Source organism: Callorhinus ursinus, unplaced genomic scaffold (genome assembly GCF_003265705.2).
Source record: "Callorhinus ursinus isolate GAN/ISIS: 27379988/994484 unplaced genomic scaffold, GSC_fseal_2.0 scaffold5, whole genome shotgun sequence".
NCBI classification, from domain to species: domain Eukaryota; kingdom Metazoa; phylum Chordata; class Mammalia; order Carnivora; family Otariidae; genus Callorhinus; species Callorhinus ursinus.
The window spans coordinates 41,476,623-41,495,524 of NW_027397067.1; the positions used below are offsets into that span (position 1 = coordinate 41,476,623).

The following is an 18,902-nucleotide window of genomic DNA, read 5'->3' on the forward strand; positions in this document are numbered from 1 at the left end:
CTAAAACTACTAAGTGAGCATTTGATTAAATACAAAATATTAACATAGTTTCAAAGGATCTCCCCACAGATACTTATTAAGTACAAAGGCAAAAATATCTTTATACCGAAGAAACTTGGCAGATACTTATTTATTTAAATAATCAAACTTAAGGGGCACGTGGGTGGCTCAGTCGTTAAGCGTCTGCCTTCAGCTCAGGTCATGATCCCAGGGTCCTGGGATCGAGCCCCGCATCGAGCTCCCTGCTCCACGAAAAGCCTGCTTCTCCCTCTCTCACTCCCCCTGCTTGCGTTCCCTCTCTTGCTGTTGTCTCTCTCTGTCAAATAAATAAAATCTTTTAAAAAAAATCAAAATTAATATCACCAATGGAATAAATTGACATCATATGCCCCCTAATGTTACACCAAGAATTATTTTTGTGATATTCCTGCCAAAAATGTATACCTGAATCTATTCATAAGGAAACATCACACAAACCCAGACTGCGAAATATTCTATAAATGATTGGCCAAGGGGCACCTGGGTGGCTCAGTCGGTTTAGAGTCTGCCTTTGGCTCAGGACATGATCCAGGGGTCCTGGTATCAAGCCCTGAGTGGGGCTCCCTGCTCAGCTGCTCAGCAGGGAGTCTGCTTCTCCCTCTTCCTCTGCCCCTTCCTCCTGCTCATGTGCTCTCTCTTCTTGCCCTGTCTCTCAAATAAATAAATAAATAAATAAATAATTGGCCTGTACATTAAAATTCTGCACAACAGAGAAGCAAAGACTAAGAAATTGTTCCAGGGGTGCTGGGTGGCTCAGTCAGTTAAGCGTCTGTCTTTAGCTCAGGTCATGATCCCAGGGTCCTGGGATGGAGCCCCTTGTCGGGCTCCCTGCTCAGCGGGGAGCCTGCTTCTCCTTCTCCCTCTGCCTGCCGCTCCCTTGCTTGTGCTCTCTGTCAAATGAATAAATAAAATCTTAAAAAGTAAATAAATAAAAATAAAAAATTGTTCCAGATTAAGAGAGACTAAAAGGACATGACAACTAAATACAACACATAAGCCTTAACTAGCAAGAAAAAATGTTTACTTATTCATTTTTTAAATTCATTTTTGATATGAAGGATATCACTGGGACAAGAGGAGAAAGTTGAATATGATCTGTGGGTCAGAGGGTAGTACTGTATCAAAGTTAACTTCCTGATTCTGATGGTTGCACTGTTTTACTTTATTATATAGAAGCCTGCCCTTGTTTTAGGAAATACAGACTGAAGAATTTATAGAATGATGAGCCATCACGTCAGCAGCTTATTCTCAATTGGTTCAGAAAAATTACACATGAATGCAGTAAAATTTGTGGAAGTTCTTTGTATTATTCTTCAATTTTTCTGTTTGAAACATTCTCAAAATATAACATTAAAAAGTTTAACTTAAAAGGCACAACAGGTTCAGCTGGTTAAGCGTCCAACTCTTGGTTTTGGCTCAGGTCATGATCTCAGGGTTGTGACATTGAGACCCAAGCTCAGCGGGAGTCTGCCTGAGATTCTGTCTCCCTCTTCCACTGCCCCTCCCCCTGCTCATACATGCGCACACTAAAATAAATAAATAATTCTTTTTTTAAAAGGCACAACAAAGTAACATTTTTTGACAATTACAGATTATCAAATACCAAAAAGTGTAAGTTTATACTCATATATAGATTCAGCATCAAAATAAATAATACACACATTGCTCATACATTGCTGGTGGATGGATAAACTTCTAACCTCTGCAGAGGGCAATTCATCATTAACCATCACAATGATAAATGCACATACCTTGAAAACAGTACCCTACTTCAAGGTATTTATCCTATGGATATATTCTCACATATGTATATAATATATAGACATTAATTGTAGCTTTGCTTGTAACAACAAAAGATCCCAAATAACATAAATATCCTTTAATAAAGCACTAGTTAAGTATATTTGGCATATCCATAATGATGAAATATTAGTTTTTAAAAACCATAAGGTAGTTCTTTGGGGCACCTGAGTGGCTCAGTCAATTGAGTGGCAGACTCCTGATTTCAGCTCAGGTCATGATCTCAGGGTTCTGGGATGGAGCCCCATGTCTGGCTCTGCACTCACCAGGGGGTCTGCTTGAGGATACTCTTCCCTCTGCCCCCTCCCACCCCACTAGTGCACACGTGCTCTCTCTCTAAAATAAACAAATCTTTAAAAAAAGAAAGCATAAGGTAGTTCTAAATGTACTGACAAAAAGATTTTTAAGATATACTGTTACAGTAAAAAATGCAATGTATAGGGGCGCCTGGGTGGCTCAGTCGGTTAAGTATCTGCCTTCGGCTCAGGTCATGATCCTGGAGTCTTGGGATAGAGTCCCATATCGGGACTCAGGGGAGCCTGCTTCCCCCTCTGCCTGCCGCTCCCCCTGCTTGTGTGCTCTCTCTCCCTCTCTCTCTCTGACAAATAAAATCTTTTAAAAAATTAAAATTAAAAAAAATGCAATGTATAGAACAGTGTAGCTAGTAAACAATCATTTGTATGGGGAGAATATATATACACAAATATATTTCCAAATGTATAGAACATCTCAAAAAAGATACCCCCAAATTGATTAACTGTTTGCCTCTGAAGAAGAGAACTAGATGGCTAGGGATCAGGGAAGGGAGCCTTTTTACTGTATTCTTCATGCCCTCTAAAAACCATGTGATGCATTATTTTTTTTTTAAGTCATAGGGACTACATATTATAATTCTATTCATACGAAATATCCAAAACAGGCAAATCCATAGAGACAGAAAGCAGACTGGTAGTTGCCAGGGACTTGTAGCAAGTGAGGAATAGAGGGCTGAGTGCTTAATTGGTCCAGGGTTTCCTTTTAGCATGATGAAGCTGGAATTAGATAGTGATGACTATTGCACAACATTGTAAATATGCTAAATGCCACTGAACTGTACACTTTAAAATAAAGTTGTGAATTTTGTTATTCATATTTTATCACAATAAAAAAAATAAACATTTATAAACTAAATATAAATGAAACCAATAAAATTCAAAATCACATAAATTTAATATGATAGTGATGTCTTTCTGAAATTAGCCACCGATTTGGCGCAGCTTTTTTTTTTTTTAAAGATTTTGTTTATTTATTTGACAAAGACACAGTGAGAGAGGGAACAAAACCAGGGGGAGTGGGAGTGGGAGTGGAAGAAGCAAGCTTCCTGCTGAGCAGGAGGAACCCGATGCGGGCCTCGAATCCAGGACCCTGGGATCATGACCTGAGGCAAAGGCAGACCCTTAACGACTGAGCCACCCAGGCTCCCACGCAGGTTTCTTTCAACAAGCTTTTTCTTCAAGAGGACATACAATGGATCAATTGTTTGGCCATCTTCTTTTTTTTAAGATTTTTTTTTTTTAATTTATTTGAGATAGAGGTAACGAGAAAGAGCATGAGCAGGGAGGAGAGGGAGAAGCAGACTCCCCACTAAGCAGAGAGCTCGACGTGGGGCTCAATCCCAGGACCCTGGGATCATGACCCAAATTTAACCAACTGAGCCCCAGCTTAACTGACAGGCGTGCCAACTGTTTGACCATCTTAAGTTAATATGTAAAACCTACATTGATAGGAGTATACCACTAACACATCCTGTTCACCTCTGTTCTCATTTGAAGACATGAAAACTTAAAATAATTATAAGGTGGCCATGCAAAAGATCGAGCATATGCTTATATGCATTTATTCATATCAGCTAAAAGAAAACACAAAATTCTAAGCTTCTCCAAGAATTTATAAACCCCTGAGAAGACACCTAACCATTTCCAAGGACTTTAGACCCAACTAAAAACACTTATCTAATATCCACACAGGAGAGAGATTTTATCACTCCCTTTTTATATCCTTAATCTTCCCCTCTTCACAATCTCATTCCTTACTACTTTTAAAAAAACAATAATAGGGCGCCTGGCTGGCTCAGTCAGTACAGCGTGCAACTCTTGATCTCAGGGTTGTGGATTCAAGCCCCATGTTGGGTGCAGAGATTACTTAAAAAAATAAAATCTTAAAAAACAACAACAAAAAAAACCTCTCTGGCCCCTATTCCTTCCCTTCACAACCAAATTTATTTTTACATACTTCATTTACTGATATTCAGTGACTCCATTTGCCTGCTTCCCCTCACTAGCTATCTATTACAATATGACTTTTGTTCCATTTTTTTAAACTGTTCTCTCAAATATTACCAAACCCTGAAAACTATAATATTCCAGTAGCCTCTTCTTGACTACTTGACTTCTCTGAAGCATTTCAGAGCCAAAGGACTTACCCAAGGGACTTACCCATAAATTTTCCAAGATCCTTTCATTCAATCGTAAAATGTTTTTGAATTCATACTATTTGATTTAAAACTTTTAACAAAAGTTCCTGCCTTTGTATTCACACTTTAGTCAGGTAAATAAATAAAATATAAAACAAGAACAGTGTGGTTGAACAGTTTGAAAGAGAATGAGAAGGAATCAGAAAGAATGAAACAATTTCTTTCTGTTTCTAAAGAAAGTATTGTTTTGAATATTAGGAGGTCTAGGGCTTCCTGTATTATTTCTGGGGACTGCCATAACAAAGTACCCAAAACTAGATGGCTTAAAACAACAGAATTTATTCTCTCAAAATCTGGAGGCCAGAAGTTCAAAATCAAGGTGTCAGCAAAGCCTTTCTCTCTCTGAATTCCAGGGGAGAATTCTTCCTTGCCTCTTTCTAGCTTCTGGTAGTTGCCAACAATCCTTGGTGCCCCTGGGCTTGCAGCTGTATTCTCCAGTCTCTGCCTCCATCATTATGTGGCCTTTTCTCCTCATAAGGACACCAACCATTAGACTTAGGACCCACCCTAACACAGTATGACCTTATCTTAAGTTGATTACAACTGCAAAGATCCTATTTCCAAATAAGGCCGCATTCACAGGTACCAGAGGTTTGAACTTAAAATTCAACCTATTATATTTCCCCTTTAATTTTCTCAAGCCAAGGCAAAGAGTAGAGGCTGTAGACAAGCCCCCCCCCCAAAAAAAAATTTTTTTTTAAAAGACAGAAGAGGGCCCTTATAGCACAACCTCCAAAAAAGGTATATACCCTGAGCCATGGATGAAGTCATTAGCGGTAAATCTGATGTGAAATGTTGAGATCTGGGAGCAAACAGTCAAGAAAAATTCTTGAGATGTGTTTGGTGCAAAAAGGTGGTTTTATTAGAGTCCAGGGACAGGACCCGTGGGCAGAAGGAGCTCCAAGGGGGTTGTGAGGAAAGGCTGATTATATACTTTCAAGTTGGGAGGAGTTTAGGGATAGTGTAATCTCTAAAGAATTTGGAAGCAAGCTTTCCAGAACCTTGAAGGGCTAGCTATTGTTAGGAAGTCATTTACTGCTGTCTAGTAAAACCTTAGTCAGGAGACCCTTCAGATGTATATCGGTGGGCCCTATGCCTGGAGGATGATTGTTATATATCTTATATAACTGATATATATCTCGGGGGAGGGGGGTTAAGAAAGGAAGTTTCCAAAGGGATTTTTATATGTTAAAGACTTACAGGATCCTGGAGGTCGGGCTAATGTCAAGCTAAGGTTGCCTTTTGCCCTTAGCAAATATTAACATTGAGGCAGTTGAGTTCCTTGAGGAAGGTCACTCTGCCAGTCCCAAATACTTGTCAATGGGCTATTAAACTGTCTAAGGAAGTTTAATTTTTTTTTTCTTCTGCCTTTGTTCTCTACATCAGACCTACACTTTCATTCTCACACAAGGACTATTATCTGCAAAGGTACAGGGTTATAAAGAGACCTGAAGCACCCAGTTAAGTTCAGTGGAGTGAAAATATACTCACTAGGGCACTTTCAGTTGAGAAAGAAACCAAACTTAAACCAGTTTATGCAAAAATTATATTACTGATGAAGCAGATATTAAATACTACATATTATTAAGAAATTTTAAGAAATAAATGCTGAAGTATTTAGGGATGATATAGCATAACATCTGCAACTTATTTTCAAATGATCCAGAAAAAAACTGGACATATGGGGGGGAGACAAAATGTTAACAACTGTAGTATTTAGGATGATAATTATTCTTTCAACTTCTCTACATGTAGGAAATTTTTCAAAAATAAAAAAGATGATGGTCCAAAAACTAATGATGTAATATATGGTGATTAACATAACAATAAAAAAGTCTTCCATAAAAAAAAATAAAAAATAAAAAAGATGATGGGGGAGGGGCGCCTGGGTGGTTCAGATGGTTAAGCGTCTGCCTTCGGCTCAGGTCATGATCCCAGGGTCCTGGGATCGAGCCCCATATCAGGCTCCTGGCTCAGCGGGGAGCCTGCTTCTCCCTCTTCCTCTCCCTCTGCCTCTCCCCGTGCTCATGCTCTCTATTTCTGTGTCTCAAATGAATGAATAAAATCTTAAAAAAAAAAGAGATGATGGGGGAAAATGAGGACATATTTTAACTGGGACAAACAGGCTTCCATCCCACTTCAAGGTGGATTCGATCTAGGATTAAAAAGATATGAAAAGGTGAGAAAAAAAAAATGTGAAAAGGTGAATTATACTACATGGATCTCTCATCTCCATACTTTTCTACATAAAACATCCCTCTCCAGTAATCCACCACAGAAAGCAAGATGTTTCTCACAATGTTCTTTTCCCCAATTAACCTCTCTCTGAATGAGAGGCAGGAGGGTGTCAGGAGGTTGGCAAAGGTTCCCCAGTCCAGTAAATGTACTAAATCAGAGAAGGGATTAAGGGATTAAGAGTTGAGTAAATTAACTCCCTCTTCAATTTATCTTAACTCTTAACTCCCTTCTCATATTTAGCAGGTTCAAGAGTGAGAAACTATGGTAAAACAAAAATAAAGCAGCAAATCAGTAACACGGAATGTATTATAGTCTAAATATCATTCTCTAGTGAAGAGATTAGCTACCATAATAGAAAAAGAGGCATAGATGGATCATTATCTGCCACAGGCTTGGCAGTAGGGAAAAAAACCTGGGAAAACAGGATATTCACTTAACAAAGATGGAAGAAAAATAAGAGGAAGGGAGACAAGGAGAAAAGAAATGAGAGAGCAAATCAATGAGACAGCGCAGCAGCTAAACTGCCATACCCAGAGCTGTCTTTAGGGATCTCAGATCCCTACAACCAGCTCCAAAAGTGCTTCTCAATTTTGTCTTGACACCAGTCACAGCTTTTGAAAAATTGTAAGGAACACATAAATGAAACTATGAATCCTAGTCAGTTGGGAAAATACAGAATTCCTTTCTCCCCCAACAAGAAATGAACCCATTCATAGGTAAAACTTACTAGTCCTCACAAACCTCAACTTCCTTCAAAAGGTTAAGTGCTGAAGGAATCTCACTGATTTGCACAGGTATCTTAAGGATAACAATCACTCTTGTTTAGAACAGTTGATGGAAATCTCTCCCTGAATCTGTTTATTCAACCAAAAAATGAATGTCATTTGGAAAAATGTAGTCTTATGTTGTCTTTCAGAAGGCCAAATAAATAACCCTATTTATTGTTTTAATTACTTCTAAATAGTAATCTCTGACAGATAAAGAAACAATCATTATTTTAACTCAATTCAACAATGCAAGAAGGGAGCATCTGTTAAATCCTTGGTTCTCCTTCAATTATGTACCTTCATAATACAAATCTAACTGATCTGCAGCTACTCCATGAACTATTATTAACAATTTTACTCATTTCAACTTCACCTCTCCAACTTAGTACTGTTAACATGGTTTTTATTTTTTATTTTTTTTAAATAGGCTCCATGACCAATGTAGGGCCTGAACTCATGACCCTGAGATTAAGAGTCATATGGTCTACTAACCGAGCCAGCAAGGTGCCCCAACATGGTTTTTATAATTTTTTTAATCAAATCTTTAAACAGAATTTGTTTTGGTACTTGAGGAACAGACCATACTTGACCAACAAGTTCACAATGAACAGTCTTAGATACCTACTATAAAGTACAAGATTTGAATTACGTGGCTATTAATCCAATCACTAAAGAAATTATGACCAAAAAAATCTGAATTGCCAACAGTCTAGGGGTATTACAACACTTTTCAAATATAACATTCATTCTTGAAATAGTCAATTTAAATAATACTATACTACAACTGGTGAAGTGTAAACCTAATCAATAAAAAGCAGTCTTACCTGTATGAGGTGGATCTAACGTTGCCATTACAGATGCTTCAGGACAGTGTTTTCCACTGTAATTATGCCCATGATTAATTTCTCTAGCACTTCCCTCAGTAGGCAGATTTGAACTGCATATTCTGGGATTATTTTGTAACTGGAGGAAGGTGTTCTTACTTGCAACAACCTAAAAGAAGGAAATATTTATTTTATGCAGAAATTAATCTCCCATATTTTTACATAACAGATTCCTAATTTAAAATATAAACTACCAGTTTCTCTATATCTTAATAGGGAATAGATATTTTAAAATAAATTTAAAATCCAATTTTTACTATTAAACTAGTTTTAATTGTTATAAAAGCTGAAAGACACAACAGAGTAAAAATTATGCCAATAATTATAGTGTATGTTAAACAACATATCAGAAGAGTTTTTAAACATGTCATAACATGCCATTCTCAGAATCAATTGCTCTTTTTTGTCAAGTTTCTCAATATTAAAATCAATACTTAAATATTCTCCATTTTTTATGTGGGATAGTGGTACTGTCACTGCATTGTTTACAGAGACAAATATTAAACTGTTTACAAATGAAAAGATATTTCTGGGATTGGCATCAAAACAATGAGTATATTGCACCAAAAATAATGAGATTCCTAGGAATAAATCTAACCAAAGAGGTGAAAGACCTGTACTCTGAGAACTATGAAACAGTGATGAAAGAAACTGAAGACAACACAAAGAAATGGAAAGACATCCCATGCTCATGGATTGGAAGAACAAATATTGTTAAAATGTCTACTACTCAAAGCAATCTACACATTTAATACAATCCCTATCAAAATATTGACAGCATTTTTCACAGAACTAGAATGACACTAAGATTTGTATGGAACTACAGAAGATCCCAAGTAGCCAAAGCAATCTTGAAAAAAAGAAAAGCAAAGCTGGCATCACAATTCCAGACTTCAGGTTATATTACAAGGTTGTAGTGATCAAAACAGTACAGTACTGGCACAAAAACAGACACACAGATCAATGGAACAGAATAGAAAATCCAGACATAAACCCATAACTCTATGGTCAATTAATCTTCAACAAAGCAGGAAGGATTTTCCAATGGGAAAAAGACAGTCTCTTCAACAAATGGTATTGGGAAAACTAGACAGCAACATGCAGAAGAATGAAACTGGGCCACTTTCTTACACCATACACAAAAATAAATTCAAAATGGAAGGATGCCTGCTGGCTCAGTCAGTTAAGTGTCTGACTCCTGATTTCAGCTTAGGTCATAATCTCAGGGTTGTAAGACTGAGCCCCCCATTGGGCTCCACACTGGGCATAGAGCCTGCTTAAGATTCTCTCTCCCTCCCTCTAGCACTCCCCCTCCAGAAATGGATTAAAGACCTAAATGTGAAACCTGAAACCATGAAAATCCTAGAAGATAGCACAAGCAGTAATTTCTCTGACATCGGTCATAGGAACTTTTTTCTAGATAGGTCCCGGGAGGCAAGGGAAACAGAAGCAAAAATAAATTGGGACTAAATCAAAAAAAAAAAAGCTTCTCCACAGCAAAGGAAACACACAACAAAACTAAAAGGCAACCTACAGAATGGGAGAAGATATTTGCAAATGACATATCCAATAAAGGGTTAGTATCCAAAATATGTTAAAAAACTTATACAATACCCCCCCAAAAATGGGCAAAAGGCATGTAACAGACATTTCTCCAAGGAAGACGTCCAGATGGCCAACAGACACATGAAAAAGATGCTCATAATCACTCACCATCAGGGAAATGCAAATTAAAATTACAATGAGCTATCACCTCACACCTGTCAGAATGGCCAGAATCAACAACATAAGAAACAACAGATGTTGGCGAGGATGTGGAGAAAAAGGAACCCTCTTGCATTATTGGTGGGAATGCAAACTGGTGCAGCCACTTGAAAACAGTAAGCAGGTTCCTCAAAAAGTTAAAAATAGGGGCACCAGGGTAGCTCAGTCAGTTAAATGACTGCCTTCAGGACAGGTCATGATCCCAGGGGTCTAGAATCAAGCCCTGCATTGGGCTCCTTCCTCAGCGGAGAATCTGCTTCTCCCTTTCTCTCTCCCTCTGCCTTTCCCTGCCTCTTGAGTCTATTCAAATACCTTGGGGGCACCTGGGTGACTCAGTTAAGCACCCGATTCTTGATCTCAGCTCAGGTTTTGATCTCATGTTCATGAGTTCAAGCTCCATATTGGGCTCCACACTGGGTGTAGAGCCTACTTTTAAAAAATTAATTAACTGGGCGCCTGGGTGGCTCAGTCGGTTAAGCGACTGCCTTCGGCTCAGGTCATGATCCTGGAGTCCTGGGATTGAGTCCCGCATCGGGCTCCCTGCTCAGCAGTGAGTCTGCTTCTCCCTCGCACCCTCCCCCCTTTCATGCTCTCTCTCTATCTCATTCTCTCTCTCAAATAAATAAATAAAATCTTTAAAAAAAAAAAAAGAGAGATCACATGCTCTACTGACTGAGCCATCCAGGCACCCCACAAAACAAATTCGTTTTTTTAAAAAATAAAATACAGTGGTGCTTGGGTGACTCAGTTGGTTAAGCATCCGACTCTTGGTTTCAGCTCAGGTCATGATCTCAGGGTCATGAGATCAAGTTCCATGTCTGGGAGTGGAGTCTGCTTAAAGATTCTCTCTGCCCTTCACCCCTCCCTCTCTAAAAAACAAATTAATTAATAAAATAAAATACAGGAGTAACTCTTCATGACCTTCTTAGATATAATACCAAAATCATAAGTACCAACACCAAAAAAATTAGATAAATCGGATTTAATCAAATTTAAAACTTCTGTGCTGCAAATGATACTACCAAGAAAGTGAATAACCAACAGAATGGGAGAAAATATTTGCAAATAATATATCTGATAAGGGACGTGTATCTAGAATATATTTTTTTAAATGACACTCTTGGGGTGCCTGGTTGGTTCAGGTAAGGGAGTATGGGACTCATGATCTCAGGATTGTGAATTCAAGCCCCATGTTAGGTGTAGGGATTAATAAAAAATTAAAATTAAATTAAATTAAAATTAAATTTAAAAAAAAATCTTAAAAAAAAAAACCTCTTACAACTCTATAACAAAAATCAAATAATACAATTTTACAAAGGTCAAAGGATCTGGGGGCACCTGGGTGGCTCAGTCAGTTAAACATCCAACTCTTGATTTCAGCTCAGGTCATGATCTCAGGGTCCTGGGATCGAGCCCCATGTTGGACTCTGTGCTCAGCATGGAGTCTGCTGGAAAGTCTCTCTCTCTCTCCCTCTGCCCCTTCCCCCTCTCTAAAATAAACAAAATCTTTTAAAAAACACACATAAAGGTCAAATGATCTGAATAGTCCAAAGAAGATACACAAATGGCCAATAAGCACATGTAAAGATGCTTAAGAATATTAGCCACCAGTGACATACAAATCAAAACCACAAATGAGATACTACTTCAACCACTAGTATGGCTACAATCAAAAATATAATAATAAATGTTGACAAGGATGTGGAGAAATTGAAACCCTCACACATTGATGGTGGGAACAAAAATACTGCAGCCACCTTGGAAGAGTCTGGCAGTTCATTAATGAAAGGTTAAACACAGAGTTATCATATGATCCAGCAATTCCATACCTAGGAATGTACCTAAGAAAAATGAAAACACATGTCTACACAAAAACTTGCACACAAATGTTCACAAGCATTATTAATAACTCATAATTTGAAAAGTGGAAATAATCCAAATGCCTGTCAACTGATGGATTAATAAAATGTGGTATATTAATATATTATACAGTAGGGTAGGCAGAATAATGCTTCCCAAAGATGTCTATACTAATCCCCAGAATCTGTGAATATGTTACAAGGCAAAAGAATTTTGTAGATGTGATTAAGATGTGCTTAAAGTAATCTCTCCTGAAATGGAGAGATTGTCCTGGCTTACCCAGGTCAACCCAATCTAATCAAATCATTCCCAGTTTGAGAGAACCAGAAACATAGTAACATGGCAACTGAAACTGTCATTGCTGGCTTTGAAAATCAAAGAAGGGCAAAAAAAATGCAGGTGGCCTATCGAACCTAGAAAAGGAAAAGGAAACAGATTCTCCCCTAAAACCTCCAGAAATAAATGCAGCCCTGCCAACACCTTTTGCAAATATCTTCTCCCATTCCATAGGCTGCCTTTTAGTTTGTTTCCTTTGCTGTGCAGAAGCTTTTCATCTTCACAAAGTCCCAATGTTCATTTTTGCTTTTATTTCCCTTGCTTCTGGGCATGTGTCTAGTAAGAAGTTGCTACGGCAAAAGTCAAAGGTTGCTGCCCATGTTCTTCTCTAGGATTTTGATGAATTCCTGTCTCACATTTAGGTCTTTAATCCATCTTGAATTTATTTTTGTATATGATGTAAGAAAGTGGTCCAGTTTTCCCAATACCATTTGTGAAAGCGTCTTTTTTCCAATGGATATTCTTTCCTGCTTTGTGGAAGATTAGTTGACCATAGAGTTGTGGGTCCATTTCTGGGTTCTCTATTCTGTTCCACTGATTTGAGTCTGTTTTTGTGCCAGTACCATACTGTCTTGATGATTACAGCTTTGTAATACAGTTTGAGGTCCAGAATTGTGATGCTTACCAACTCTGGTTTTCTTTTTCAACGTTACTTTGGCTATTCAGGGTCTTTTCTAGGTCCATACAAATTTTAGAACTGTTTGTTCTAACTCTGTGAAAAATGATGGTGCTATTTTGATAGGAATTGCACTGAATGTATAGGTAGAATAGACATTTTAACAATATTTGTTCCTCCAATCCATAAGTATGGAATATTTTTCCATTTCTTTGTGTCTTCAATTTCTTTCAAAAGTGTGCTATAGTTTTCAGAGATCTTTTACCTCTTCGATCAGGTTTATTCCTAGGTATCTTATGGTTTTTGGTGCAACTGTAAATGGGATCGATTCCTTGATTTCTCTTTCTGCTACTTCATTATTGGTGTATAGAAATGCAACAGATTTCTGTACACTGATTTTATATTCTGCAACTTTGTTGAATTCATGTATCAGTTCTTGCAATTTTTCATGGAGTCTCTCAGGTTTTCTATGGCAACACCTTGATCTTAGCCCAGTGAAACCTGTTTTGGACTTCTGACCTACAGAAGTATAATAGATTTGTGTTCTTTTAAGCCACTAAACTTGTGGTAACTTGTTATAGCAGCAATAGAAAACTAATAAATTTGGCAATAAAAAGAAATAAATTATTGATACATGGGTGAGCCTTGAATACATTATGCTAACTGGAAAAAGCCAGTCACAAAAAGCTACAAGTATGATGAATGTATGATTCTATTTATATGAAATGTCCCTAATAGGCAAATCTACACAGACAGAAAAAAACATTAGTGGTTGCAAAGCGCTGAGAGATTTGGAGAAAAATGGAGAACAACTGGTTAATATATATGAAGTTTCTTTCTGGAGTGATGAAAATGTTCTAAAATGGATCTTGGTGATCATTGCAAAACTGTGAATATAATATATGATTTGTATGGTATGTGATTTGTATCTAATTAAAGCTGCTTTTAAAAAAAGAAACCTTGGGACGCCAGGGTGGTTCAGTCAGTAAAGTACCTGCCTTCGGCTCAGGTCATGATCCTAGGGTCCTGGGATCGAGCCCCGCATCAAGCTATCTGCTCAGCAGGGAGCCTGCTTCTCCCTCTGCCTGCAGCTCCCCGGGCTTGTGTGCATGCACACTCTCTCTCTGACAAATAAATAAATAAAATCTTTAAAAAAAAATAAGGGGCACCTGGGTGGCTCAGTCATTATGAGTCTGCCTTCGGCTCAGGTCCTGATCCCAGGGTCCTGGGATCGAGCCCCGCATCACTCCCCCTGCTTGTGTTCCCTCTCTAGCTGTCTGTCCCTGTCAAATAAATAAATAAAATCTTTTAATAAATAAATAAAACAATCCATTAAAAACCAGGCAAAGAACTTGGATATTTCTCCAAAGAAGATACACAAAGAGCCAATAATCACATGAAAGGATGCTCAGCATCACTATTCATAAGAGAAATGCAAATCAAAACCACAATGAAAAACCAATCACACCTACTAGGATATCTACAATCAAAACAAAACAAAATAGAAAATAACAAGTGTTGCTGAGGACGTGGAAAAACTGGAACCCTCACACACTGGGAGGGAATGTAAAACAGTGGGAATGTAAAACAGTGCAGCAGCAGTTGTCGAAAACATTTTGGTAGTTCTTCAAGAAGTTAAACATAAATTACCATATGACCCGGCAATTCCAGTCCTAGAAAAATGAACACAGGGACTCAAATAGAAACTTGCATGCCTATGTTCAGGGTAGCATTATTCACAACAGCCAAAAAGTGAAAACAACCCAAGTATCCATCAAAAAAGTGAATGGATAAACAAACTGTGTATACATACAAATGAATGTTATTCAACCATACAAAGTCATTAAGTTCTGACACATGCTACAACACACATGACCCTTGAAAATATTATGCTAAGTGAAATAAGCCAGAAACAAAAGGGCAAATATTGTCTGATTCCACTTATACAAGGTAACTAGAAGTCAAATTTATGAAGACAGAAAGTACAGTAGTAGTTACAAGGGAGTGGGTGAAGGAGGGACTAGGGAATTACTGCTTAATGGTGGTTATAGAGTTTGGGGTAATGAAAGTTTCCAACTGAAAACAGTGGTGATCGTTGCACAACAGTGTAAGTATAATTAAAGTCACTTATTTTGCAAACTTAAAAATGGTAAAATAGCAAATTTTATGTTATATATATTTTACCACAATAAAAAAGGAAAAAAATCTGGTGACAGATGGTGACTACACTTAATATCATAAGCATGACATACGGTATGTAATTGTCAGATCACTGTGTTGTACACCAGAAATTAATATAACATTGTATGTCAACTACAACAATCAAAAAGGAAAAGGAAAAAGAATTTGCAGACTTTAATCCCCATACCATGAATGGATCAGAAATCCACATTTCCCGCGTAAATGTAAATGTGGATTGCCCATTTTATACACCTTTATATACTATCTATATAAATAAGACCTTTGGTCTTAGACATAAGACCAAAAACAATCCTTTCTCTTAGTAGTAAAAAATCAAGACTGCTTTAGGGGCACCTGGCTAGCTCAGTTGGTAGAGCATGCAATTCTTCAACTCCAGAGTTCATGAATTCAAGCCTCACATTGGACAGTTCACTTAAAAAAAAAAAAAAATAGGAGTGAGGTACTGCTTTAAGCATTTATTTTTTACAGATAAAAATGTAAGGAAACGGGGGCAACCTGGCTGGCTCAGTCAGTGGATCATGCGACTCTTGATCTTGGGGTTGTGAGTTCGAGCCCCACATTGGGTGTAGAGATTACTTAAAGTAATGGGAGAGGGAGAAGCAGGCTCTCCGCCGAGCAGAGAGCCTGATGCAGGGCTCGATCCTGGGATCATGACCTGAGCCGAAGGCAGACCCTTGATGACTGAGCGCCCAGGTGCCCCTGTATTATTACTTTCAAGGGTAGAATTTAGTGATTCATCAGATGCATATAACACCCAGTGCTCATTACATCAAGTACCCTCCTTAATGCCCATCACCCAGTTACCCCAACCCTCCACCCATCTCCCCTCCAGCAACCCTCAGTTTGTTCCCTATAGTTAAGAGTCTCTTATGGTTTGCCTCCCTCTCTGTTTTTATTTTTCCTTCCCTTCCCCTATGTTCATCTATTTTGTTTCTTAAATTCCCCATGTGAGTGAAATCATGATATTTTGTCTTTCTCTAGCTGACTTATTTTGCTTACCATTATACCCTCTAGTTCCATCCACAAGATTCTTTTTAAGTAATCTCTACACCCAAGGTGGGGCTTGAACTCGTAACCCCAGATCAAGAGTCGCATGCTCTTCCAACTGAGGAAGCCAGGTGCCCCTTATCTAAGTTTTCACTTATGTGGTAACTTTAAAAAGAATACAGATTAGAATAATTTATTTAAAAAAAAAAGAATAATTTATTTTTACAAGAATATCCACCCTCTCCCTCACAGAGGTATTTTTTACCAGGTTTTTTTTTTTTTTAATTTTATTTATTTATTTGAGAGAGAGAAAGAGAGAGAGAGAGCACATGAGAGTGAGGAGGGTCAGAGGGAGAAGTAGACTCCCTGCTGAGCAGGGAGCTGGATGCGGGACTCCATCCTGGGACTCCAGGATCATGACCTGAGCCGAAGGCAGCCGCTTAACCAACTGAGCCACCCAGGCGCCCGGTATTTTTTACTGTTAACAGAAGTTTATCCTATAGAGCCAATTGCAAGTCATTCCTTTAAAAAAAAATTATTTTTTTATGTAATCATTACTCTCAAGTTTTTGGAAGACTTAGATACTAAAAATTCCTTCAAGCAGTAAGTGTTAACTTCTTAAATGACATGTTTAAAAAAAAAAAAAAGCATGCTTCTCCATATTATGTTTTTTTTTTTTTTTACCTCAAATAATTTTACATCTGGACTCATCTTTGTATTCTCTTCATTTGGACTTGGATTACTTCTCCCTGGTGGTATAAATTTTAGTTTTTTGAAGGGATTCCCCTGCAACTGACTTGGTGCTGCAGATCGTCTCATATTCAGCAATGCTGACCTAAAAAATACCCAAAACAGAAATCATCCATGAATCTGATAGAATTAACTCCAAACATTAAAACAGCTCATCACTATAACCATATCTTTACAAATGTAACAGAATAAACCTGTAAAAAACGTTGGAAAACAAGTTTCACAGCTAGTGAGATTTTGTTTTCATCACAAAGGGTTACTGAAAAGAATCTAAGACTAAATTGAATGGTGTAAACTTGAGTATATGGATTTTGATAATACTATAGATTAGATAATGAAAAGTAGTCTTTGAAGGGTGCAATCATTAAACCTCTAGGAGCAAGAACAGCCAAGAACAGCAACAGACCTGGTTTTCGGCTTCCAACTACCATAAGGAGCAGTTACACTTCGTGACTTAAGTCACTCCTTTGACTTTGTGGCCCCGCTAAAAGTGTCCACAGACATCGTCTATTAATTAACCGGCTAATACCGTGCAGCATAACGTAGATTAGTCCTGGTGGTAACAAACCCAAGCACCGCATAAGTTAAGCCGGCGGACCGCTGAGAGACCACTGCCCACCGTCGCCTCTCCCTAGGACCTTCCCACCACAAACGCACCGCTACCGCCAGCCTCCGCACCAGCCTACCCCGTGGCCAACAGCGAGGCCGTCCTCACACTTCAGGTACCCCTCCCCCGACCCTCCCCCGGCCGCTCCACCGCCTTCCTTCCCTGCTCCACCTCCTTCCTTCCCTCCTCCCTCCGGAGGCCGGCTTCGGCGCTTCTCCCCACTTTGTCCCGCACGAGCCCACAGGCTACCTCAGCCTCACAAGACTTCCCCTCCAAGAACTTACCCGCAAAGTTCCGAGAGAAGTCGCGCGTCATCCGAAGAAGAACTCGGGTAGACGGAGACCTCCTCAACGGAGATTTAATGCTCCCGCCTCCGCGCAGCCTATAGCGGACAAGCTAGCCGCGCGTGCGCACTACCTTTCTGCGGCTGCACCTCCTTCAGCCCGACTCTGATTGGATGAACTTAACTGCGCATGTCTCTTTGCGTTTCCCTTCAAGCATTTGTAGTTTCAGATTTATGGTTCAATTAAAAAAATATTTACTTGGAATGGGGGCGCCTGGGTGACTCAGTCGTTAAGCGTCTGCCTTCGGCTCAGGTCATAATCCCAGAGTCCTGGGATCGAGCCCCACATCGGGCTCCTTGCTCGGCGGGAAGCCTGCTTCCCCCTCCCCCACTCTCCCTGCTTGTGTTCCTTCTCTCACTGTGTCTCTCTCTGTCAAATAAATAAATAAAATCTTTAAAAAATAAAAAAAATAAAAATAAATAAAAAATATTTACTCGGAAAAATATTTGTTTTTTATTGATTGGTTGATTGCCTACTGTCACATGCTGTAGGTGCCGATACAGACCTCATTTTAGAACAGACCACTCATACTTCTTAAAGAACATCTGCATGGATGTGTTTAGGCAGTTAGATGGTATTCATATAGTATGTGCTTGGAAAAATAGTATGCAAATATACTTTACCATAAAGCTGTTAAATTATGCAGCATTTTAGGAATGAAGTGACTTTAGCAACGTTGTTAAAATAATATAGGCCTTTAAAGTACCTGACACACTTTAAAAATAAATAAATAAATAAAGTACTTGGCTCAAATAGGTAAACTAACGTTTTAGAAGTGGTCTGACACCTTTTAATATAGTGACAAGGCAGAGAAATATATAGGTCATTGGCTTTTTAATGTAAAATTATCTCGAGGGGCACCTGGGTGACTCAGTTGCTTAAGCCTCTTTGACTTTTGGTTTCAGCTAAGGTCATGATCTCAGAGACCTGGCATCCAGCCCTCTATGGGCTTCCTGCTCAGTGGGGAATCTCCTTCTTCCTCTCCCTGTCCCTCTGCCCCTTCCCCCCCCACTCATGTTCACTCTCTCTCTCTCAAGTAAATAAAATCTATATTTTAAAAAAGTATCTCCAAACCAGGTCACTGCCTGTATTACCTATAAAAATATTCCAGTTTAAACAAAACACTTAGAAATGCATGAATAGGGACACCCGGGTTATTCAGTCCATGAGCATTGGACTCTTGATCTCAGCTCAGG

At 38.6% G+C, this 18,902-nt stretch overlaps 1 protein-coding gene across 5 annotated transcripts in view; it reads right to left on the minus strand.

Annotated features, from left to right (window-relative positions):
- The window catches only part of RAD54B (RAD54 homolog B), an 81,145-nt gene extending 63,411 nt beyond the window's left edge, over window positions 1–17,734 (minus strand). For 2 of the 5 annotated variants that reach the window (XM_025870843.2, XM_025870838.2), the window contains exons 1-4: window positions 17,612–17,642; window positions 17,162–17,308; window positions 16,690–16,840; window positions 8,181–8,349 (exon numbers count right to left, since the gene is read on the minus strand). In XM_025870843.2, the coding sequence (XP_025726628.1) occupies window positions 8,181–8,349; window positions 16,690–16,824 (304 nt within the window). In that variant the 5' untranslated portion in view covers window positions 16,825–16,840; window positions 17,162–17,308; window positions 17,612–17,642. Of the gene's footprint in view, window positions 1–8,180; window positions 8,350–16,689; window positions 16,841–17,161; window positions 17,309–17,533; window positions 17,576–17,611 lie in introns of those variants that run through there. The other 3 variants (XM_025870840.2, XM_025870842.2, XM_025870841.2) reach the window with 3 other exon arrangements.
- Window positions 17,735–18,902: the final 1,168 nt, after the last annotated feature.